The sequence below is a fragment of the Nannobrachium achirus genome (genome assembly GCF_963921795.1).
Source record: "Nannobrachium achirus genome assembly, chromosome: 5".
Taxonomy (NCBI): Eukaryota; Metazoa; Chordata; class Actinopteri; order Myctophiformes; family Myctophidae; genus Nannobrachium; species Nannobrachium achirus.
In genome coordinates this window covers 13,091,025-13,116,573 of record NC_137814.1, presented here as the reverse complement: position 1 = coordinate 13,116,573, position 25,549 = coordinate 13,091,025, and the positions used below count along the sequence as shown (strand labels likewise).

At 42.6% G+C, this 25,549-nt stretch overlaps 1 protein-coding gene across 1 annotated transcript; it reads left to right on the top strand.

Moving 5' to 3' along the window:
• Positions 1–923: 923 nt before the first annotated feature.
• klb (klotho beta) lies at positions 924–25,231 on the top strand (the record flags this gene model as incomplete). Its single annotated transcript, XM_080725550.1, has 10 exons — positions 924–1,128; positions 1,650–1,863; positions 2,473–2,830; positions 4,892–5,399; positions 5,891–6,162; positions 6,369–6,625; positions 6,718–7,640; positions 8,029–8,160; positions 9,730–10,094; positions 25,148–25,231. The coding sequence occupies 10 exons, from the start codon at positions 924–926 to the stop codon at positions 25,229–25,231; spliced, it is 3,318 nt and encodes a 1,105-aa protein (XP_080581676.1).
• Between the last annotated feature and the right edge of the window lie 318 nt (positions 25,232–25,549).

Here is a 25,549-nt window from a genome sequence, read left to right as displayed (position 1 = left end):
ATCAGGCATCTTGCCTGATGAAGGTCTGAACGACCGAAACGTTGTATTAAATCTATTGTGAGTGAAGACAGTGTGCGGGACTCTTTCTTCTCCATTCGTCATTGTCACTGTTCCAACGCACCTGTCCCTGTAGGTGTGCATAAGGCCTTCTCCTCTAACTATAGGATTATTTACCTAGTTTATTGTTTAGTTCTTGCTTACTCTTATTATTATAATCTATGTTGGTCTGGAAAGAATGTTGTAATTGTACATTTTTATCTCCGCTTTAATTGAATGTTCTTTCCAGGACCATTCCCCACTGGCATCAGAATGAACCTTCTAAATGGATTATAGAGGACGTCTCCATGCAGGCTGATGTTTGTCCTAAATGGATCGTAGAAGACGTCTCCAGGTTGATGTTTCTCACTTCTTCACCGTGGATCTCATGTCTTCCACCATTGGACTGCTGATGTTGCTGCAGACGTCTCCCCTGTCTCAGCCAGAGGATTTCTGAAACAAAGTCCACTTGTCCAGCTAGGGCAGAAACTCTATCGTTCAATTTCGTATAGATCGTTCTATCATTTCCTTTTTCGATTAATTGAATAATCGAGAAGCCTTTTTTTCATAAATTATTTGTTTAAATGTTTTAATATATCAACAAATTGACTTAAAGACTTGACGATTTTTTATAATCGATGAGGGTGATTGCGACACGTTCATGAGCTATTAAAGTACGTAAGTCCTATCATATACAGTACTTTGTTGTGCAACCCTGTCGCACAAAACTGGCAAAAACAGCCGATCTACAAGCTCACAACACATCGTGATGTGACGTGTTGTGAGCTTGTAGTTTCGGCTGTTTTCGTACATTTTTTTTTACATTTTGAAAGACAATAGAAAAGCAGAAGTTCTTGTTTTTTTCTCTCCAAAATCGATTAGTTAGTATGCTCCTTCAATGTGTTCCGTGCTTCCCTCTCTGCCTGCTGGTGTTGTGGAGCGTCTCAGCCAATCACAGCTCTCTGGGGGAGGAGCTGGTCCCAGACCCCACCATTCACGGCTCTGTGGGGCAGGGCAGGAGGGTGTGGCAGCGCCCCCCACCAGATCCTACCAATCACAGTCAGTCGTTCCTTCACGGCACTTTCCCACCCGGTAGGCAGTCTGCAACTATTATTACGATTATTATTATACATTTTTTGCATTTTTATGTTATTAATGTTTATACATCAACCAATCAACGTGAAAACATTCTAATAGATTTATTATAACCAGCAAAGCCGGTTACTTAAGCTCTATTTTACACTTTGTGGTACAACGACGTGGTGCAAAAATAGATGATCTACAAGCTATTAAAAATGACTAATTTTCTATCAATTACACACCTCACGATGGAACCTCGAATTCATGGAGGTTTTTTATTTTTCCTTTGTGAGCCTGAGCCAATCATTTCATGACCAGAGACTCTGCAGACTCCGCCAGTCATCAAATTATTGGCTTATAGGAAGGCGACGAAACGATAAGCTCTCCATGAATTCAAGGCTTTATGGGCTGTGTACTTGATAGAAAATGAGCCATTCTTTGGGTGAACTACTCCTTTAACAAATTCATTTGTTAATCTTTTATTTTATTTTTTATAATTGGTTAAACCTTCTGATTGGATCAACTGCCTCCAGGCTTCCTGTGGGCTACAGGAACGTCGGCCCAGCAGAGTGAGGGGTCCTGGGACAGCGATGGGAGAGGAGCCTCCATTTGGGACCGCTACCAGAGCTCTGATGTGACCCATGATGAGTCCAGCAGCAGTGACAGCTACGTGCGCTGGGAGGACGACGTCAAGGCTCTGGAGTTCCTGGGGGTTCGGACCTACTCCTTCTCACTCTCCTGGCCAAGGTTACATTTTTGTCATTTCATTTTGAATGATTGATTGATGGAAGAATTTATTAGACGGTTGCATAGGGAAAAGTACAGTTTCATGACAGTACAAATCACTGGTAAGGTCAACTAAGAGGAGATCCATCCTAGTAAGCTTTTCGGCTTATTTACACATGCAGGTACCACTTTATGTTTCTCATAACAGCTAAAATGTTAGTGTTCCAGTACCAATTTTGTTTGTTTATCCCGTATCCTATATGGGGGCGGGTTTCCATTCCGAAAACAGGATAGCATTCACCAGCGTCGGCAGGTTAGCATTTCACCTGGTTAGCATTTCACCAGCGTTAGTTTTACTGAGGTGTTAGGGTTAGGTGTTAGGGTTAAGGTTAGTTTGGTGATTGGAATAGCAATGTTTCGGAGTGCCGATGTGTAACCATCATAATATGAGTTCTCTCCTCCTGATTGGATCAATGGTATCCTAACACAATGTATTTCTCTCTCTAAAGAGCAGGCTAAACCAGGAGAAGCCCTGTTACTGAACAAACACTCTATAGCAATGATTACTATCAGAATATGGAGTTATTTAACCCTTACTTTAACCAATGAAATATCACGCTCTTGGCTCAGACTCTTCCCTGACGGGAACGCCAGTGGGCCACCGAACGCCGCGGCCGTGGAGCTCTACAGCCGTCTGCTGGACAGGCTCCTGGAGCAGGGAATCGAGCCGGTCGTCACCCTGTACCACTGGGACCTGCCCCAAGCCCTGCAGGACACCTACGGAGGATGGCGGAACGACAGCCTGGTGGCTCTGTTTGACGCGTACGCGGCCTTCTGCTTCCGAGCGTACGGTGGGCGGGTGAAGCACTGGCTCACCATGCACAACCCCGCCCTGGTGGCCGTGCAGGGCTACGGCACGGGGCTCCACGCCCCTGGAGAGGCGGGGGGGCTCTCTGCCTCGCTCACCGTGGCCCACAACCTGATCAGGGTAAGACGCTGGTTCTCATGGGTTTGGGGGCACCCCTGGGTGTCATTCAGGGGGTTCCAGGGGTTCCCCTGCAGCAAATATGAGGAACACTTTAAAGTAGTAGTTCACCCCCAAAATGACTTTTTTTCTATTGATCTCTCACCCAATGGAGACTTGAGTTCAATAATATTTATTGTTTTTTGTCGCATTCCTAAGACAATAATTTGATTACAATAAATGTACTCCCATTGATTCCGGATGGTGTCAATTTACTAAAATAAAAATGTTGTCTTAGGAATGCGACAAATACAAACAAATATTTTTGATCTCAAGTCTCCATAGCGTGAGTGATCAATAGAAAAAAAGTCATTTTGGGGGTGAACTTCTCCTTTAAACTCTTAAAGCCCTGTTTAAAGCCCCTTTTCCACTACAGGGCCAAACCAGAACTAGAACCAGAACTTTCCAGAACCAAGAACTTTCAAGAACCTGTGAAGTTCCGGGACCAAGTTCTGCTTACATTTCCATATAACCAGACCTACCGGGAAGGTCCCAAAAAAGAGCAGCAGTGCTGCTGGCGCCGCACATACAGTAGGTTCCCAGAACTCAAGTTTAGTACATCAAGATCCCAGAACCGTGTCTGAAACTGGGCCGTGCGCAATGAACCAAAGATAATTGGTTCAGGTTCAGGAAAGTTCTGGTTCCACCTCGTAGTGGAAAAGGGGCTATTTAGACTATTTAGAAAATAGATGATCAACAAGCTCACATCGCATCACATCGACATCGCAATATATTATGAACTTGTGGATCGGCTATTTTCAAAAAGAAATCTTGTTAAATCCCTTGTGCATTGTCTTTTCAAACGGGGGTCTATGGCCAAATACATAAATATGATTTTGAGGGTCCTTGTCATGAAAATGTTTGAGAACCACTAGGGTGAGATACTCAGGGTCAAAGGCCGTGGTGGACAGTAACTAAGTATATTTAATTGAGTAGTGTATGAATGTAGGCTACAAGTTAGGCTATAAGTTCGAAGTTCTTAAGATCATTTTTTGATAGGGTGAAACTAGCTGATCTGATAAAATAACTGATCTATTTGTTGTTTTCACTATTGTTTTTGTTTTTAAAAAAAATGTCTGTACTCTGTAAATTGTACTTTTGAATACATACGTATTTTTAAGCAAGTAGGCTACAGTACAAATTTGACTGAGCAACTGAACACATGTAGATGTGTAATATTTTACCAGGAGTATATCTATGCTTTGACTCCGGTACTGGGGTTGAGTCCACCTTGGTGTCAGGTGATGTTGATAATATTGTTCGACAACAACAAAGCACACAGTGAGACAGCCTGACTTTGAACTTTGAACGGTGTCTTTTTATCAGCTCCTGCTGGTCTGTTTATGTTGACATCTTAAAGGATTTGACATGCACACTAGGTCACTCAGACTGGCCCTTTGGTTCTTCCAGACTAATATTGAACCAGTACAGAGTGTTATCACTGAAAATGAGTTGGTTCGGAACTGGAACCCAAAAATGTATGGTTCCGTTTCTGTGAAAGCAAACAAGGTTCCAAGAATCTAGAACGGAACCGGTTCTAGAACCAAAGTTATTTTGTGGTGTGTGTGTGTGTGTGTGTGTGTGTGTGTGTGTGTGTGTGTGTGTGTGTGTGTGTGTGTGTGTGTGTGTGTGTGTGTGTGTGTGTGTGTGTGTGTGTGTGTGTTGTAGCCTTTAAAGGAGAACTTGATGTAATTCAAATGTTGCTAAAAATATCTATTGCAAACTAAACTGGCTGAGGAAAGTGATACATTTAATCAAATAAAAATAATGTATGTTTATTATTGACTTACATTTTTCAAACATGTCAGTTGAAAAGATGAAAAGATGTATTTTACATGAGGAAATATAAGACTGGTAAGTCAATTATTTGGGTCAACGTTTTTCAAGGGAGAGATTAGAGAAATGGTGCATGATGAAGTCATGACCATAAACATTATAGCAGGTAAAATGCTGCAGTGATTCAATGTTGAATTTATTCTATTAATTTATAGTTGCTATTCATTTATTCATGTTTTTATGTTCCAGGCACATTCCAAAGCATGGCACACGTACAACGACTACTTCCGAGCCGCCCAGCAGGGGGCGGTATCCATTGCCCTGGGTTCCCACTGGGTCCAACCACGGGAGTTCACCCCGGACAACGTGGAGCGCTGCCAGGAGTCCATAGAAGCCGTGCTGGGCTGGTTCGCCAACCCCATCTTCGTAGACGGCGATTACCCACAATCCATCAGATCCAGACACGGAGACCTGCTGCCTCACTTCACGCCAGAGGAGAAGCACTCTGTATGGGGAACCGCCGACTTCTTTGCTCTGTCCTTTGGGCCTAACAACCTCCGTGTGAGTGAGAACCTGGGGCTCTATGGGCAGACCGTGTCCCCGGACCTGAGGAGCATCCTGAGCTGGGTAAAGATGGAGTACGGGGACCAGAAGGTGCTGGTGGCAGAGTCAGGCTGGTTCTCTGAAAGCAGCGTGGGGACAGACGACACATTGAACATGTACTTAATGAAGAGATTCCTCAACCAGGTCCTACAAGGTGAGCTGAGCTTTTTGGCCTTTTGAGGAACAGAGACTATAGAGGTCCTAACTTCTGCCCGGTGCAAAGTGGCACTACTATCATTACTATTTTCCAACCGAGGCAATTTTGTTGCACTTATGTTGTCTGGATTGATTTAGCGCCCATCTAGTGCAGGGGGGCGTGTTGGTCTTAAAAATGATTTGTGGTCTGGATGCATTGCCATACACACAGAGAGAAGCATTTGCACTTAGACCAGCTTTTTGGTTGGGCTTAATTACCGGTATAGTGGCAGTGCAGATACTGTTGTTTTGAGCGACAACAGTGAGGAGAGAGAGTTGGAGGGAGAGAAACAGAGAGCAATTATACGAATGTTTCGATGTGTCTTTGGAGACCAGAGCATTGAGGAATGAGAGACAGTCTTCAAAGCGGCCAAATACTAGGCTAAACAGTGGGGGTCCTTGACGTGAGAATGTTTGAGAACCAGTCCGATCTATATGTATTTGTTTCAGCCATCACGTTGGATGGGGTGCGAGTGTTTGGCTACACTGCCTGGTCGCTGGTGGACGGATATGAGTGGAATCATGGGTACAGTGTGAGGCGGGGCCTATTCTACATCGACTTCAGTCAACCAATCAGAACCAGGCTGCCTAAGACCAGCGCTCTGTACTACAGACGTGTCGTCAAGGACAACGGTTTCCCCGACAACGATGAGACACACCATCACATCAAGGGGAGTTTCCCCTGCAGCTTCCAGTGGGGCGTGGCGGACTCCACCCTCCAGGTAAACAAACAGACTCCACCCTTTTGAAGTAATTTGCTACCATGTTCCGCGGCTGCATCTCCATGAAGGAAGTGGTGGAGGAGATCCAGATCAAAGTGCAGAAGTACCTTTTCTTTAGTATGTACATTTTTTGATACTTTATACTCGGAGTATGTCTTCCACCACTGTTGATGACTGACTGAATGATGTGTGTTTTCTCCTTGCAGGTGCGATTCCATCCGTTCTCCCCTCAGTTTACTGACCCTCAACTGTACAGCTGGAACCTGACGGGGGACGGGTCGTTACGGCAGGTGTCAGGGGTCAAGCTGCAAACCAGAGGGCCTCAGTGCACCGACTACCTCTCCATCCCCGCCCGGCTCCGCCTACTGGACGCCACCGGTGCCACACACTACCGTTTCGCCCTGAACTGGTCTCTGATTCTACCCCAGGGAGACCTCTCTGTTGTCGACACTGATGTTCTGAGGTGCTTATACACAGATAGCGCACACATACGCACGCACACAAACACACAGACATTGAAACGTTAAATCTAGTTTATCTTATTCTATCCTAAAGGTACTACCGCTGTGTCCTTACTGAGCTCCATAAGCGGGGCCTGGAGGCTGTGGTGACTCTCTACCACCCCACACTTAAAGCTCCACATGGTTTGCCCGCTGCGCTGCACGCCTCCGGGAGTTGGCAGAACCAGAGTACAGTAGAGGCCTTCCTGGATTACGCAGAACTCTGTTACCGGGAGTTGGGCCCTTGGGTCCGGCGCTGGATCACAATCAACGAGCCCAACAGGGTGGTGGAGGTTTATCGCCAAGGGGAAGAGCAGCATCATGCAGCTCATAACCTTCTTCTGGCCCATGCCAGAGCCTGGAGGCTCTACGAGAGCGAGTTCTCCGGTCAACAGGGGGCGCTGGTGTCCCTGGCACTGCACGCCGACTGGGCAGAACCTGCCAACCCCTTCCTTGAGTCGCACACGGCTGCGGCCCAGAGATTCCTCCTCTTCGAACTCGGGCGCTTCTTGGACCCGTTGCTGGGGACTGCATATGAGGAGAGGGGGGCCAAAGGGGGCGATTACCCACCGGAGCTGAGGGCATACCTGGAGGAGAGAGCTCTGGCCATGGGCCTCCCTGGATCTCCACTGCCTCACTTCACAGAGACAGAGAAGGAGGAGATCAGAGGGACGTTGGGTTTCATCGCTCTAAACCACTTCACAACGCGATTGGTGTCTCCTTATCCGTCCCAACCGTATGGCCAACAGCCTCCAGACCATGGTTGCCTTCTCCTCAAAGATCCCACCTGGTCCACCTCGGGCCAGAGGCAGGCTCTGGTGCCCTGGGGCCTGCGGAAGGTGCTGGGATGGGTGTCAGAGAGGTACGGAGGCGCTCTGCCTGTGGTTGTCACAGCCAGTGGCGTGGACGACCAGGCCCTTGTGGAGGACAGGCTCAGGAAGTACTACATCAGGAGCTATCTGCAGGAGGCTCTGAAAGGTTGGTCTCAACATTGCATGTGTATCCTACAATTTATACTAACTGCAATACAAAGATTATATATATATTGCAGTCATATCATTTAGATCCAATATAGAAATAAATGCTTTCAACCACATTAACTCATAGCGTTCGTATTCTGTGGAGAACAATTAAGCTCACAACGCGTCACAATGCACAATGCAACGCGTCACAATGCAACGCTAAAGTGGTCCATGGTTAACCTGCAAAATAGCTAACTAAAAGTTTTCAAATAATTGTAGTGGAGTAGAAGTACAATCTGAGATGTTGGAAATGCTCAAGTAAAGTAAAACTACCTCTTAAGTGCAGTACTTGAGTCCATGTGACTTGTTACTTTCATGAACCTTTGAATGGTGTTGTTGTGCAGCCGTCCAGCTGGATGGTGTCAACCTGCAGGGTTTCTACGTGTGGAGGCTCCAGGATGAACATCTCTCACACTTTCGCTTTGGCCTCTTCTCCTCCAGCCACCACCAGTCCAAGCCCAAAGCTTCCGTCCAAGGTTAGTACTGTAGAGTTTAGAATAACTTTTTCAGCTGAGTTTAATTATTATAATTTGTTTTGTAACTGACTATCGTCACTACTGACTATTGATCGTCTGATTAACCACTTACACCAAGTTAGGGTTAGTGATTTAATAAATCGCTGTTGGAAAGCTTTCTTGGCGACAGGCTGCCAACAGGAAGCCATCGGGAGCTTGTCGGCGAGATGCGCTTGCCGTCGATATAGGGCTGGCGGAACCCGTCGATGGAAAACTGAGCATGTTCAGTCGGTGCTTGCGGTCGGTGGTAAATTATCCACTAGAATGGACCAGAGTCTAGTCTGATACAGTGCAGAACTTCCAGATGCAAGCCTAAGCCAGAGACATTTTCCCGTCGCACATTTTAACTAAATACAAAATTCACAATCTCAACTCTCAATTTTCTATACTCCAAAGCAGTGCTGAGTGTTGTTTTGGTGAGAGCAGGAAAAAACACCGCAAGGAATCTCCGCCTCCGCTTGCCAGATTCTGTGAGTGAAACAAGCGGCCAGGTCTATGAAAATAAGCCCTAAAGAAGCGACCAGTTTCACCTATTGAGCTTGATTACATTAGCTATTTTCAAAAAGAATGAAAGCAAGGCCAAATAAGCAACTACACTTCAGAAACTAGCCCAAACTAAAGCAACCCACAACTAGCAACATTATAGGAAAACAGGAAAAGTCGCTTATAACGAGCAGACCTGGCAACACTGCCATACAGTAACTACTAGGGGTGTAACAATATAGTAACTGTATCGAAATATCGTTTTTAACTTAAAAAATCGAAGTAGATCGAAATGAAAACAGCTAAAATCGAATCGTATCGTTTTATTTTGTATCGTATCGAATCGGCAGTGCAAAGAATCGATTGTATCGATACTACCTACTTGTGCATTGTATTTAGCATTTTTAAGAAGATAAAATTAAAAGGAGGGGTTTAATTACTTTTCCTTTCCATATAGCTACACTGGTCTATCGATAAATGTCTGTAATCTCTGGGTTCATGTCAAGTTGCAGGTTTGTCAATATGTATTTGGCAGATAATCACTGTGTTTACTTATTTATATCCATAATAATACATGTTTCCCTTAAAAACCTGCACTATCCACACCTTTCACACAGATTTTATTTCTTTGCTAAATAGTTACTATATCGATTTTAAATCATTGAATCGAATCGTATCGTATCGCCATGAATTAACTAATATCGTCCATGTATCGTATCGTTAACCATGTATCGTGATATGTATCGAATCGCTATTAAAATGTATCGTTACACCCCTAGTAACTACAGTCGGCGTCGGCTGAAAAAAGAAAAGTGCTTCGTTTTTTGCAGTTCTTTGCAGTTCTTTGCAGTCTGTGTACAGTCAAAAGGAGTCTCCTGTAGGCTGTTTGGTGTGGAGACACCTTAAGTGAAATCAATTACCCTACCTTTAATACTATTTTATTCATACATACATAATATACTTTTTGAATAATCAATTCAATCGATTAGTTCAATTACTGTAGCTGTTGTCCCCCTAAAACTACGACATCTTTGCCTCCCGCCGCAGCGCTCCGGGAGCTCATCAGCCACAGCGGTTTCCCAGAAGGCAATGCTACAGGAAGATGTCATCGCCCCAGTGAGCCGCAGCGCCAGTCTTCTTCTTGCACCTTCTGTGCACAAATCCTCCACAACAAGCCTGTGCTGCTGTTGGTGGTGTGTCTGCTGCTCTGTGCCGTCGTCATAATCATCGTCACCATCGTCATCTTCATCACCAGCAGGAGGAGGAACAGGAAAAGAGGTGGAGGAGGGAGGAGGATGATGATGATGATGACAATGAAGGAGGAGGAGGCTTTGGTGCGCACCCTCCCTCCCGAGGCCAAGCGTCAGATGTGGGACACCAGGGTGACATCACAGAAGGTGACACAACAGAAGGTGATGTCACAGAATTTGACACCGCAGAAAGTGACATCACAATGACGTCACCGAAATTGACACCATAGAATGTGCGGGGTGAGGTAGAGTACTGGAATTCTGTACTCGAAGTACAATTACTCCCATAATAGAGTAACATGGTTTTGAACTTTATAGACTGCCAAATGTGTGTATCCATGTATCTATTTCTCTTATAGTCAACCTTGTTGAATATACAGGTAGTTCCTAAACGCATTGTCTACAACCTCTCAAACCAAAGTGCTAATATTGACTTGACTGCAGCTGTTCTGTTTCTCCCACTCTTGTCTGTGAGACTTGCGCCTGGCTCCAGTCCATGAAGCTGATTTCATACATGGACATTCTTAACTTTACCAGTCAGCATAATCATTCTTGTCTATTATATTTAGCACATATCCTTATATGACCTTTTATAAGAGGCATCCAATATGACACATCAGGGAGCTTCTGCCCAGAAGGGCTGTTTCCCTTGGACCTGCCTGTCAGTCGGGCTTAGCAACCCAGGCTGGCTTAATGTTTGTCGAAAATAATTTTCTTCCATTATATAGCCTATATTTTCTATTGGATTTTTTTCTTTTTTAAGCTGAGACATGGCAGGTGACTGACTCTAGGGTAAAACAGATTAACTAATAGCTATCACAATGAAACTTCTCCAGTTGATTACATACATTAAGACTAAGAATCTTTGTATAACAGGTTTTCTGAAATTAGATGTTTAAATATGCAAATTGGGCATTATATGCGTTAATTCGCATACATTTCGGGAACATAAATCTGAAGATTGGATAAAGCCAGGTTCAAAACTATTGTTTTATTTTCTTTACAAAACAAATTACATAGGGGATTAGATATCTCTTCTTATCACTCCATAAATCAGAAAATATTGTCAACAGGCATTAAAAAAAAAGATATAGATACTGGAGATTTTGGTGTATGAGTGCAACTGAAGTGGAGATTATTATTTTTTTGCCCTTGGTATGAGAACAATCAAACCCATGTTTGAAGTGAGCGGTGGATGTCAGACGACATAATCCATAAATGGCCAAGACAGATGGCACAACCTCGCTTTTCGCCCTTAGGCCTCTTACTGGTAAGCATAAGTACCGGTATTGGGTTAGAGTTAGGTTATTGATGGGTACTAATATTGTGGTCTGATTTTGAGTGTGTTTGTTTTGTCATGCAGTATTAAATCAGTTATTGCTGTTCTGTTCTGTTGCTGCAAGTTCAAGGTTCAATGCCAACGTTTCTGCTGTGATGCCAAGACACATTTCTAGCAGCCAAGTTTTGGCCTAGCAATAAATGTTTATGGTTGTGATATAAACATAATGTTCAAATTCGGAACACCTTTAACCAGTATGATAGCGTTCCAATGTTGTGCTGGGCATTGTTGCACACGCTGCACTGGCTTTTAATCCTATTGATTTTTTATCAAATCAATAGGAATGGAAATTACAATTTTGGGGTAGTTGTGAGTTTGCTTCTTCTAATGCTCAAAAGCATAACGGCAAGTTTTCCAAAAGCGTCATGGTTACGGTAAAACTCATTTTCAGGTAGTGTGTGTGTGTGTGTGCGTGCGTGTGTGCGTGCGTGCGTGTGTGCACGTGCGTGCGTGCGTGCGTGCTTGCTATAGGTGCAATCTACTTGTGTTCCTCTTTGGCAACCTTGGACATGTTCATACTGTAGGTTGGATGTAAAAGGCTTCCAACAACTTGGGATGCCAAAAGAAGCAACTAAACGGCTTGCAAAATTCTGTGTTCTCTTCTACTATCGGAAGCTACCAAATATGGCAAAGAAGTTGTTACTTGCTGTGTGGGTAATGGATATCTGTCCAAGACACACGGACTGACCGGGGAGAAAACATAATAGTATAAATCCCAATCCCCTTTAGTTTTGCTTACCTTGCTTTTATAAATCTTAAACATTTTAAACTATAAAGTTGTTTTTATTTCTGTCCTGCAAGCGACTTTGAGTACTTAGAAAAGCCCTATACAGTATAGCCTAAATCGTATGAATTATTATTATTTTTATCCCAACTACTAATTGAAGCCGAGGCCCGAATTGCATGACAGGGGTCTCACAGCACATGGTTGGTTAAACTTTCGCACACGGATAGCTCAGATATTTGCCTACATTCTTAGCTATTTACCCTGCCGTTACTGTACATGCATGATGTACAGTTGTACAAAACAAAAACATTTTCAGTAGAACCGTTGATCCAACCAATATGCCCATAAAAGGGGACTGTCTAGTCTTTGGCCATCCAGACTGCTAGATAAAACGATCTCCGCTCGTCTAGTTTTAGGATGTTGCAAACCACAGTTTTCTGTTCTAAGCGGCTGCACGCTTCAACTCTTCTCATCACAAATCTCTGGTCTAAACTGCACATCTCATATTTCAGCAAAACAGAGGACACCATAGCAAGAGGCCCACGCACGCCCCCACCCACGCCCCCACACCCACACACACAAATGTAACTAATGTAGTTATTAATAGGGGGAGCAGTGCTTTATGTGATTGACTACAGGGGGAGTGAGGGGAGGGAACAGAACATTGAGAGAGGGGGTGGCTTTGACTGTTTACGCGAAGTGCCGCGCCCCAATCATGTAATTAGATTACAGTCATCTAGGAACAGTATTGGGTGAAGCTCAGGGAATACACTCAGAGATTAAACCTATAGGAATAAGCATAAGCGACACATCTGACCCTGCCACACACACTGCACACTGCCCACTTACCAGCAGAGTATTGACGTGAGTGTTGATAGCTTGATATCTTTCATTTAGTTTATAATAAGATACGTTGTGTTTATTTTTAATAAAATAATTGTTAAATATTGCAGGTAATGTTTAGGTTGGAAATTGTAAAACCTAATTGTTAACAATTGATATGTTTGGGTACAGTATGTCGTGCCTGGTTATGTGCTTAATGGTCATGTATTTGATTGATTCTTTTGTGGATTATATTATTTCTGTGATTCACTCAGTCCTTCCGTTATAGTCTTGTTAGCAACAGAGCTGAATTGTTTATTTTTGCCTGACCAGACCACGTTTTCTCCATCAGTCCCTGCATAAATGAGGGCTCATGCCTGAACAGAGACCAAGTGCTGTGAGGTGTCTTCACAACTAGTCAGAGGTCAAGAAAAGGAGGTTTACACAGACATATTAACAGCCAATCTGAGTTCCCAGAGGTAATTTTTTCCGCCACTAGGTGGCGAAAACTGAAAATAATTAACAGCTGAACCTCTCAGTCCAGAACATCATGCGTTATTTGCTCATACTGATCATTGGGCCAGCAAGAGCCGTTGGCCGCCGCGTCCACGTCCATGGACGCGGCCGTGGACGCGTCCATGGACGCGGACGCGAAAAAAACGTCCGTGGACGCGAGGCCGCGTCCACGGACGCAAACGGCCGGCCGTCCCGGCCGTGGACGCGGCCGTGGACGAGGCCGTGGACGCAGACGGCCGGGGACGCGGCCGTGGACGAGGCCGCGGACGTGGACGCAAACGGCCGGCCGTGGACGAGTCCATGGACGAGGCCGCGAAAAAAAGGCAGCGAAAAAAAAAAAAAAAGGTGTCTATTGTATGTATTTTTTGATGGAGAATTCAAATATGACCTTCTTTTTTGCATAGGACAACTCTAACCTGCATCAATTGGTATTTTATAATTGCCAATTGTACCCTATCCATCTGAAAAACAAATTGGATGTCTATTGTATGTATTTTTTGATGGAGAATTCAAATATTACCTTCTTTTTGGGATAGGACAACTCTAACCTGCATCAATTGGTATTTTATAATTGCCAATTGTACCCTATCCATCTCAAAAACAAATTGGATGTCTATTGTATGTATTTTTTGATGGGGAATTCAAATGTTACCTTCTTTTTTAGATAGGACAACTCTAACCTGCATCAATTGGTGCATCAACCTACTATCTATCTATCTATCTATCTATCTATCTATCCATCTATCCATCTATCCATCTATCTATCCATCTATTTATTTATACTTCACCTTTAGTCCAGAAGAGAGTTCAGCATCAGGAACTTGCACACATGTAACTGTGTCATGACTGTGTCATGGAGCTAAAACAGGGCTATGTTAAATACTCAAAATGACTCTGATGGACCAATCAGGGTGGTGGTGGGGGGAGGGATCAACAATAGACAGAAACTGGATAATGCTTTGTTAACTGTCCCACCTAAGTCCCTGCTAGTCTGAACAAACATCACCTTCCCTCTCATAACACTACTACTACTACATTTATATAAAGCTGCTCTTGCATTTGAATTCAAGTCTGACACAAGTTAAGGTTAACTTAGGTAGTATTTCATTTTGCTGGCTTTTAGGGTCTGTGTGTGAGTGTGTAGGCTCACAAATTATTATAATTGTCATTAAGTGACTCTATCTATCTATCTATCCATCTATCCATCTATCCATCTATTTATTTATACTTACTGTTTACATTTTCTATAAATATTTATTTCTATATAAAACTCAGTTGTGTGGAGTTATTGTGTGCCTTTTCTTGTAGCTAAAGAGTCCATTTGTTCACTAGACATTAAGTCAAGGTTACTATTTTGAGTTGAAGCTAAGTGTTTTATTGCTTTGTGGTTTAACATGATTTAAAAGGCAAATTCATTGTTATGGTTACTTTAGAAGACTGCTTTTGCATTCATGAGTTAAAAAGAGAGCCAAGCTAATTTAAAGAGTTAAGTTAAAGGAACACAAAACATGACCTAACTCGCTGCCATTGGACAGACAGTTACAACATAGGCCTACTCTTATCTTTCACAGAACAGACAATTATCATTTGTTTTATCTATTTGAGACTATGTAGCTGCTCTATGGGAAATAGAGCATTATATCAGCCTATTCAATTGATAATGACCAATGGGTGCCAGTTTCTAAGTAGTTAACCATATTAACATAACAATATATGTGGCCTAGACATGGATATTGCCCAATCAACTCGTAATCTACAGAAATGTCCACCACATCACACAGTATAAAACTTAGTAGGCTCAGTGGATTCACCTATGTTAAATCATGTCAGGTTAGTTTGGTTCAAGGTTCAAGTATAATAATTTATGAGACAAAAATGTAAACAGCACAAATGTACAATCACATCTCGGCTAGAATGATAACATAAAGTCCTGACTACTCCTTGTTATTGTGGTCCTAAATACTACAATGATTAGTTTGGATGCATTGCTTCTATCATGTCCAATTAAAAATAAATACATTACATACATACAGAAATCTGCCTTCTCCTGTATTGTATTAGTGACATTCATTATAAATAGTAAAATAACAGGACAGAGCAAAAAAGGCCTCTGTTGTGTCTTTATCTGATCACATGCAATCAGACACTCACACTGCACAGCAATATATAAACTTTATTACAGGCTCAAGGCCCACAGGGTAAGAAGACAATACATTACAAAGATAATAATTAAAAAAAACAACAACAGAGAGTACATTCACAAAGCCCCACCGGAGCTAAAGAGGCACTCATGCCAGTGTCCTCTAACGGTAGACGTGTACCTGACAGAGCTTTCCCCACATTGGTTACAGATATAAGGTTTCTCTCCGGTGTGAATTTGTTGGTGTATTTTGATATGTTCCAGTCTAGGAAAGCTCTTTCCACACTGGTCACAGCAATAAGGTTTCTTTCCAGTGTGATTTTTCTGGTGTGCTTTGAGATGATGCATATCACTGAACCTTTTCTCACACTGGACACAGCAGTATATGGCTTCTCACCAGTGTGGATTTTCAGGTGTCTTTTCAGAGCCGTCTTCAGAGTGAACCTTTTCCCACATTGGTGACAGCAGTAAGGTCTCTCTCAAGTGTGAATCTTCTTGTGTTGTACGAGGCTAGATTTTACAGTGAAACGTTTGCCACAGTGTTCACAGCAGTAAGGCTTTTCTTCGGTGTGAAATCTCTGGTGTACTTTCAGAGCAGCCATTAAACTGAACTTTTCCCCACATTGGACACAGCTGTATGGTTTCTCTCCTGTGTGAATTCGTTCATGTATTTTGAGATAAGACAATCGAGTAAAGCTTTTCCCACACTGGTCACAGCAATAGGGCTTCTCTCTAGTGTGAATTCTCTGGTGTTCTTTTAAAATCCCCTTTTGAACAAATCTTTTCCCACACTGGTCACAACAATAAGGTTTCTCTCCAGTATGTGAACGCTTATGATCTTTTAATTGTCCAGACCGAGCAAAATACTTCCCACATTGTTCACAGCTGAATGGCTTCACTCCGGTATGAATTCTCTGGTCTACTTTGAGATAATAAATTGAGCTGAAGGCTTTTTCCACATTGGTCACAACAGCACTGTCTTGGTTTAACTGAGGACAGCACAGGACAGGGAGAGAAAACACACACCTGATAAGAGCCAGATTCACACATTGATCAGCATTTAAGTAACATCATCATTATTATTGTTGAGTCTGAAAAGAACAATACAATGTGATAGATCTTTACACATCTGACCCATAACATTATTAGCAATTCACATGGTTACTATAATAGGTGAGTCATTAATTCTTTCTCTTACTAAGTGTAACATCCCAGTTCTTAATTGTATATTATTTGGAAAGGGTTAGCAAAATGTTTGCCATAAATTCAATGCTGAGTTGCATTTGTTTTCCTACATTTTCCCCTTCAATGTATTATTACAATGTATTTACTATTTCTTACTTAACTTTGTATTTTTACATTATTATATTGATCAACATTAACACATAGTGTGTGTTAGGTTAGGTTAGTTGCAGAGTGTCCACAACTGTCCAGAATACACTGTACATAATAGACTCCAGACTTCAAGTGAAGATGAAATCTCTAGACGGCACCAGCGGCAATTCTGATGAACGGGTGGAACACAAAGACCATCAAGATCTCTGTAAGTCACAGACTGAGTAAGTCTCCAGATAAACTCACACACATCAAAGTGTTTAAACATTACTTTTATCATTCATGACATAATATCATGTTACTGTTACCTACATGCCTTTATATGGGGAGAACCAAGCAACTTTGACCCAGTTATGATTTTGCTTTTAATAGAAAGGAATCCCTTACATTGTTGTATGTTGAATTACTTTCTGATCTGTTTGTGTTCATTATAACAGCCACAGGAAAGATACATTGTTTCAGATTGTTCCAGAGACTGATGACAGACCCTGGATGTAGCTCTGTCAGGTACACGTCTACCATTAGTGGACACTGGCATGAGTGGCATGAGTGCCTCTTTAGCTCCGGTGGGGCTTTGTGAATGTACTCTCTGTTGTTGTTTTTTTAAATTATTATCTTTGTAATGTATTGTCTTCTTACCCTGTGGGCCTTGAGCCTGTAATAAAGTTTATATATTGCTGTGCAGTGTGAGTGTCTGATTGCATGTGATCAGATAAAGACACAACAGAGGCCTTTTTTGCTCTGTCCTGTTATTTTACTATTTATAATGAATGTCACTAATACAATACAGGAGAAGGCAGATTTCTGTATGTATGTAATGTATTTATTTTTAATTGGACATGATAGAAGCAATGCATCCAAACTAATCATTGTAGTATTTAGGACCACAATAACAAGGAGTAGTCAGGACTTTATGTTATCATTCTAGCCGAGATGTGATTGTACATTTGTGCTGTTTACATTTTTGTCTCATAAATTATTATACTTGAACCTTGAACCAAACTAACCTGACATGATTTAACATAGGTGAATCCACTGAGCCTACTAAGTTTTATACTGTGTGATGTGGTGGACATTTCTGTAGATTACGAGTTGATTGGGCAATATCCATGTCTAGGCCACATATATTGTTATGTTAATATGGTTAACTACTTAGAAACTGGCACCCATTGGTCATTATCAATTGAATAGGCTGATATAATGCTCTATTTCCCATAGAGCAGCTACATAGTCTCAAATAGATAAATGATAATTGTCTGTTCTGTGAAAGATAAGAGTAGGCCTATGTTGTAACTGTCTGTCCAATGGCAGCGAGTTAGGTCATGTTTTGTGTTCCTTTAACTTAACTCTTTAAATTAGCTTGGCTCTCTTTTTAACTCATGAATGCAAAAGCAGTCTTCTAAAGTAACCATAACAATGAATTTGCCTTTTAAATCATGTTAAACCACAAAGCAATAAAACACTTAGCTTCAACTCAAAATAGTAACCTTGACTTAATGTCTAGTGAACAAATGGACTCTTTAGCTACAAGAAAAGGCACACAATAACTCCACACAACTGAGTTTTATATAGAAATAAATATTTATAGAAAATGTAAACAGTAAGTATAAATAAATAGATGGATAGATGGATAGATGGATAGATAGATAGATAGATAGATAGATAGATAGATAGATAGATAGAGTCACTTAATGACAATTATAATAATTTGTGAGCCTACACACTCACACACAGACCCTAAAAGCCAGCAAAATGAAATACTACCTAAGTTAACCTTAACTTGTGTCAGACTTGAATTCAAATGCAAGAGCAGCTTTATATAAATGTAGTAGTAGTAGTGTTATGAGAGGGAAGGTGATGTTTGTTCAGACTAGCAGGGACTTAGGTGGGACAGTTAACAAAGCATTATCCAGTTTCTGTCTATTGTTGATCCCTCCCCCCACCACCACCCTGATTGGTCCATCAGAGTCATTTTGAGTATTTAACATAGCCCTGTTTTAGCTCCATGACACAGTCATGACACAGTTCCATGTGTGCAAGTTCCTGATGCTGAACTCTCTTCTGGACTAAAGGTGAAGTATAAATAAATAGATGGATAGATGGATAGATGGATAGATAGATAGATAGATAGATAGATAGATAGATAGATAGATAGATAGATAGTAGGTTGATGCACCAATTGATGCAGGTTAGAGTTGTCCTATCTAGAAAAGAAGGTAACGTTTGAATTCCCCATCAAAAAATACATACAATAGACATCCAATTTGTTTTTGAGATGGATAGGGTACAATTGGCAATTATAAAATACCAATTGATGCAGGTTAGAGTTGTCCTATTCCAAAAAGAAGGTAATATTTGAATTCTCCATCAAAAAATACATACAATAGACATCCAATTTGTTTTTGAGATGGATAGGGTACAATTGGCAATTATAAAATACCAATTGATGCAGGTTAGAGTTGTCCTATTCCAAAAAGAAGGTAATATTTGAATTCTCCATCAAAAAATACATACAATAGACATCCAATTTGTTTTTCAGATGGATAGGGTACAATTGGCAATTATAAAATACCAATTGATGCAGGTTAGAGTTGTCCTATGCAAAAAAGAAGGTCATATTTGAATTCTCCATCAAAAAATACATACAATAGACACCTTTTTTTTCTTTTTTCGCTGCCTTTTTTTCGCGGCCTCGTCCATGGACTCGTCCACGGCCGGCCGTTTGCGTCCACGTCCGCGGCCTCGTCCACGGCCGCGTCCCCGGCCGTCTGCGTCCACGGCAGCGTCCACGGCCGCGTCCACGGCCGGGACGGCCGGCCGTTTGCGTCCGTGGACGCGGCCTCGCGTCCACGGACGTTTTTTTCGCGTCCGCGTCCATGGACGCGTCCACGGCCGCGTCCATGGACGTGGACGCGGCGGCCAGCGGCTGTCTCTCCATTGGGGTCACGCTTTTCTCTAAAGGTAAGTACTTTTTTGGTGTGTGTGTGTGTGTGTGTGTGTGTGTGTGTGTGTGTGTGTGTGTGTGTGTGTGTGTGTGTGTGTGTGTGTGTGTGTGTGTGTGTGTGTGAGGCCAAAAGGAGGGCCAAGCAGCTAGCAAGGTACTGCTCTATCAGCTATTATAGGAAGCCGCTCAATTTGGAGGAGGCGTTGTAATCTTTACCCTTGATTGTTGTCTGTTGTGTTTGACATCTATGACAGTATTGTACGTAACAATGTTATGCCCTACATGCACTTTGTAACTGGCTGTTTTCCTAATTATCTGACTGCACTGATACTGTTTATGTCCTTTGTACATTTGTGTACTTCTGCTTATGTGGACATAAATAAACATTTCAAGTGTGTGTGTGTGTGTGTGTGTGTGTGTGTGTGTGTGTGTGTGTGTGTGTGTGTGTGTGTGTGTGTGTGTGTGTGTGTGCATGCTTTTCTATTTCTTTATAGCAAGGGTTCAGCCGTGGGAGGGGTTGGGGGGGGGGGGGGTCTCCTTCCACTTGTGAGAATATGAAGAAGAAATTATTAACTTGATGAATACCAGAATCACATGACGTATAATGTCACGGTCTGTCAAATATTTCTAAGTTGCTGTGTCAGGTCTTTTGCTGAATTTTGTTTCATGCATGCACCTCTAAACCAGCAGAATCTGTCCATTTTATATTTATAAGCATGCATTTCATAGCTATACCCACTGAGCCATAGTCAGCTAATAGAAATCTGTCTAAAATCGGGTTTTAACTGGTCTAAAAGTGAAAGTTTTTAGACGGCTACGCTTAGCTTAGATGTGGCTCAAGGGGCCATCCCTTCAATAAAAATCACACCTCTCACTTCACGCTGTGAAGTGAGAGGTGCAATTTACAGTATGAGTTAAGGGCCATTTATAGTTACGTATGGTTGATTTTGTGTACGTTTTGGGTGAGGAACTACGTACGGTAACTGCGTCGCCATTCATAGTAAACATGCACGTTATTTATGTGCCGACCCGCTCTCCGCTCCAATTCTGCTCCCGTTTGCGTCCGCGCGCCACGTGTAAAAACCGAAGCATTTAGCCAAAATATGTAGAACCACAGATTTTTGACCCGCCGTGATGTTTGGTACAGTATAAATACGTGGTAACAGTCTGGACAACATTATCGGCAACATTATCGCGGTAAATGCAACTCCGCGAGGGTACACATTTAACCACATGGATGCGGACCCGGAGTAGGCTAATTATAACAAAACACACGTACACACCCGCTCATATATTGAACATAATTCCCAAGTAATAAATGAGCCGCATCATCATCTCTTCTTGTGACTTGTGTGCCTCGCTGTCTGTGCTCAGCTGATGACTGTTGATGTGTGATGAGTGAGGAGTCGAGGCGTCCTCTTCAAGTGGTTGTGTACTAACTACCTTTTTTCCGTTTCTTGATAAAATATATTTATTATTGGGACACACAGTTTGAGAACCGCTGTTAGAGCAGAGTGTGAGCTGTGTGTGTGTGTGTGTGTGTGTGTTTGTGTGTGTGTGTGTGTGTGTGTGTGTGTGTGTGTGTGTGTGTGTGTGTGTGTGTGTGTGTGTGTGTCAAGCCGTCCTGTTGCGAGTTGCGACGTTCTTTTTTTTTTTTACCGTTTCTTGATACAATATATTTATCATTGGGACACATAGTTTGAGAACCGCTGTCATAGAGCAGAGGAAAAGTAATTTTCCTCACTACTGCGCCTATGTTTGACAACGGTGGCCGTGGGTACTTCTTGCTACGGATACATCTTCAGTCCGTTCAGTCCGTTCAGTTGGGTGCTGTCCGTAAGCGTCCGTATACGGAGATAAATCATCCGGAGTGTTACGTACTCTGGGAGCCGGTTTAAAAAATGTGCGTATTTGGCACCAAAAACGCTGGTTCTTCTGTGAGGCCGAAAGGTCTAAACGATTAAAGACTGTTGCAGATTCACATAAAATAGTCTTTGTGTGGACGGGCTCTAATATAAGCCATGTGATTCATAGTTCCTTTGAATATTGACTGTATGACAAAATCTCATTACAATGATCATTTATCATGTGTCATCTTTATATTAGTTTTCCCTTTTTTTCAACCACACTAACAATCAGTGTGTCTGTGAACAGCTGATCTCCTGCACTGTTTGACCTTTGCATGCACACTGCCAGTAGGCACCTGATTGGCATCATGGTGGTCAGCAGCCTGCTTCACTTTTTTTGACCTAACCCTTGAACTATAGTTTCTACAGACCAACATTCTTTCTCTGGGTTCCTTGGCTCATGACATAACTCACCATATAGGCCACGGCCAATTCCGCCAGTCAAGATCTTCCCCCATTTTGCGCTTTCTTCAAAACACACTTTTTGCTATACTTTTCCAAAGCTCACACAAATCGGCACATACAACACCTACAAACTTATTCCATAACTAATCGGTACACATTATCTCTGAAGTCTATTCAAATTGGCTATAACTGTCTTCCAAATTTAGCAGGCCCTGGGGAGACAACCTGGAAGAGACCTTCGCTCAGAGGAGCGCACCTTTTTTTCCACCTGTAACCTGCGTGATATGTTCTGCTTGTTGTCTTACAGCCGATGCCCTGAAATGCTATGCATGTGGGGCCTACGATGAAGAAGTAGAAATAGTCTGTCCTGAATCCCACCAGTGCGCTGCATTGGCAGTCGCGGTACATGCCAGTATGTGATGGAGAGGTATAGACTAATAGTCTGTGCCTTTTTTCTTGTAATATAAAACTCTGTCATAGATTGCAAAGTCACCTTTAAGTTATCTTGAGCAGATGCTGTGGTATGATGAAGACATTATTTGCTTCAAGTTAATATTTTGTTTGTTTTCAGTGATACCGTACCCCGATGGTCGGGCGTTTACTATGAAGAATTGTTTGCCAGCTGATCAGTGTGTTGGTGGCACAGTGTACTTAAATGGAAACCAACACTTTTATGAGAACATCAAGTGTTGTTCCACTGACCTCTGCAATGTTAACTATCCAGGTGAGTACTGTACCTACCTATACCATCTGTGGTTAGCCTGGTTCCAGACCCTGAATCGCTAGCCAGTAGCCACACCCCTTTACATTTTTGTTTCGGCGATTCAGGGAGTGAAAGGAAATGTCAATTCAGGCTAATGTCAGGCTAATCTGTGGTGTCTTCTAAACTACATTTAAATACATTGACCAATGTACAGCACAAAGTAGAATAAATTCCATACATGCATGTATCGGTCCCATCCTCTTTTACAGTACACTTTAAGACATAATAAGACATAATAAGACAGAATAAAGCCAGAAATAATGTGTTGGTAATTAGAGCTAATATATTTTATTAGACAGAAACAAAGACATAATGGTAGAAAGAGCGAATACATTCTCTGGCACCGTCACCTGCCACGGAACTGCAGCGGCAGACACTGCCGCACGACCGCTAGTTCGACCAGCAGTCGCACTGCATCGCCGGCGATAGGACCAGCAGTCCCGCCAGTAGGACCGGCGGCCGCCGCACGGACCGGCAGGTCCCGTAGCGGTAAACTGCCCGTCCGTGCGGTGGTGGCTGAGACAGAATAGCAGAAAGCGAATACATTATCTGGCACCGGCATCGCTGGTAACTGCCGCGGCAGCCACCACCGCACAGGCGGGCAGTTTACCGCTACGGGACCTGCCGGTCCGTGCGGCGGCCGCCGGTCCTACTGGCGGGACTGCTGGTCCTATCACCGGCGATGCAGTGCGACTGCTGGTCGAACTAGCGGTCGTGCGGCAGTGTCTGCTGCTGCAGTTCCGCGGCAGGTGACGGTGCCAGAGAATGTATTCGCTCTTTCTACTATTCTGTCTTTGTTTCTGTCTAATAAAATATATTAGCTCTAATTACCAACACATTATTTCTTATTATGGCTTTATTCTGTCTTATTATGTCTTAAAGTGTACTGTAAAAGAGGATGGGACCCATGTATCCATGTTCTCAAAATTATAAAACACTGTCTTGTTTTGGTTTACATGTTCTTTTATTCTTCATACTTGATGGAAAAATACTTTGTTAATTCTTCATACTTAAAACATACTGCCTGGTCATTTGCCCAATTTGTGATCTCGAGGAACATTGGCTAACCCAGATCAAACCAGATCAAAATCAAGGCTCAAGGTCAAGTTGTTCAGAGTGCAGGCAGATTGCAGAGAGAAGAAAGAAAGAAAGAAAGAAGAAAGCTTAACACAACCGGTAACATGGCATTAGGTCGAACACCCTTTGGTCCGACCACCAAAACCTAACCTTAACCCTAACCTCAGTAAAACTATACCTAAACCTAACCCTAACCTAACCCTGATGCGGGTGATATCTAACCTGGCCATACCCAGCCTTTATAGTGCACCCTGGAAACACTGGCCAGGTGCTCCCAATGCACCTGATTGGCAAATGGCACTCCCACTTTACTCTGTCCAGCAGGACCCGTGGGAAGACAAGTTACAGCAGGGGAATACAGAACCACAGGCCCTAGAAGGCTAGACTACATGGGGCTGTACAATACAGAGCATTCCTTATTATTCTGTGTTATTTATAATATTGTTTTGCAACACATAATTGTGCTGTGATCACTAGGGTCACATGGCTGCTTGTTGGGATAAAGTAGAAACTATAAACCAAAAACAAGCACACTCTGTGGAGCAGAGAGTGAAAGGGAGATGCTATGACACATTGAGAGTGGTTGTTTTATTCCTTCTTTTTCATTGCTTCTCGTCACATGCCGTCAATCCTTGGGGACCCTACCTATGTTCCCCAGGTTCTATGTTCCCCAGGTTCTATGTTCCCCACTTTCTTACCACCTAAACCTACCCCTACCCCTACCCCTACCCCTAACCCTAACCTCACTAAAACTAATGCTGTGAGGTGGGGGAACATAGAGAGGGGAACATAGAACCTGGGGAACATAGGGTGGACCCCAATCCTCCTTGAATCAAATGTAAACAATGAAATGTTTCGGTTGTCGGCAAGTTGAAAATGTGTATGTTGATCTGTTGTACATGGCGTTTCTGTTTAATTATGAATAATTTTATACTTATATCAACATGTAAACCTTACAGAACATTCCGACAGCTTTGTAGAGAATGGTAGGGAGTGCTACACTTGCACAGATCCTCAAGACTGCAGCAACACACAGACAACTTTATTGTGTGTAGGGGATCAGGACCGCTGCATCTCAGGTAATGAGAAGTCTATGACGACTGCCTCTTCGGTTTAGCCACATGTTGTTAATATTTTACATTCTTCAGCTGAAATTAATGCTCATTTTTTCGCTTTATTTTATTTTTATTGTTGTGGAAGCATTAAGCGCAGACGGTAATGTGGGTTTTTGTGTTCACAGTGGTGGAACATAGTGGAGTCCAAAGCGAGACCAGGATCGGCTGTGCCACACAGAGCATGTGCGGAGATGTGCAAGCCCTCCTAAACATGTTGATGAATGTTAGCATGTCTGAAGATGCTACAATAAGCTGCTGTGAAGATGACTTGTGCAACAGTGTCAAAATGATTGATCCCACAAACACTGCTGTTAATCCTACAAGTCTTGCAAGCCTCCTACTTCTGTATAGCATAGCATAGCATTGTTCCTGGCAGCACCAGACAGTTAAGCTCCAGATCTGGGTAGGGAAACACGTTATGTTTACAAAATAATAAGCAAAAAGCAAAGGAAATTAACTGCTTGGTCAGTTTGTGTTACAGCAATCTTTCACAGTTTAAATTATCTCAGCAGAACGTTTTATTCAAA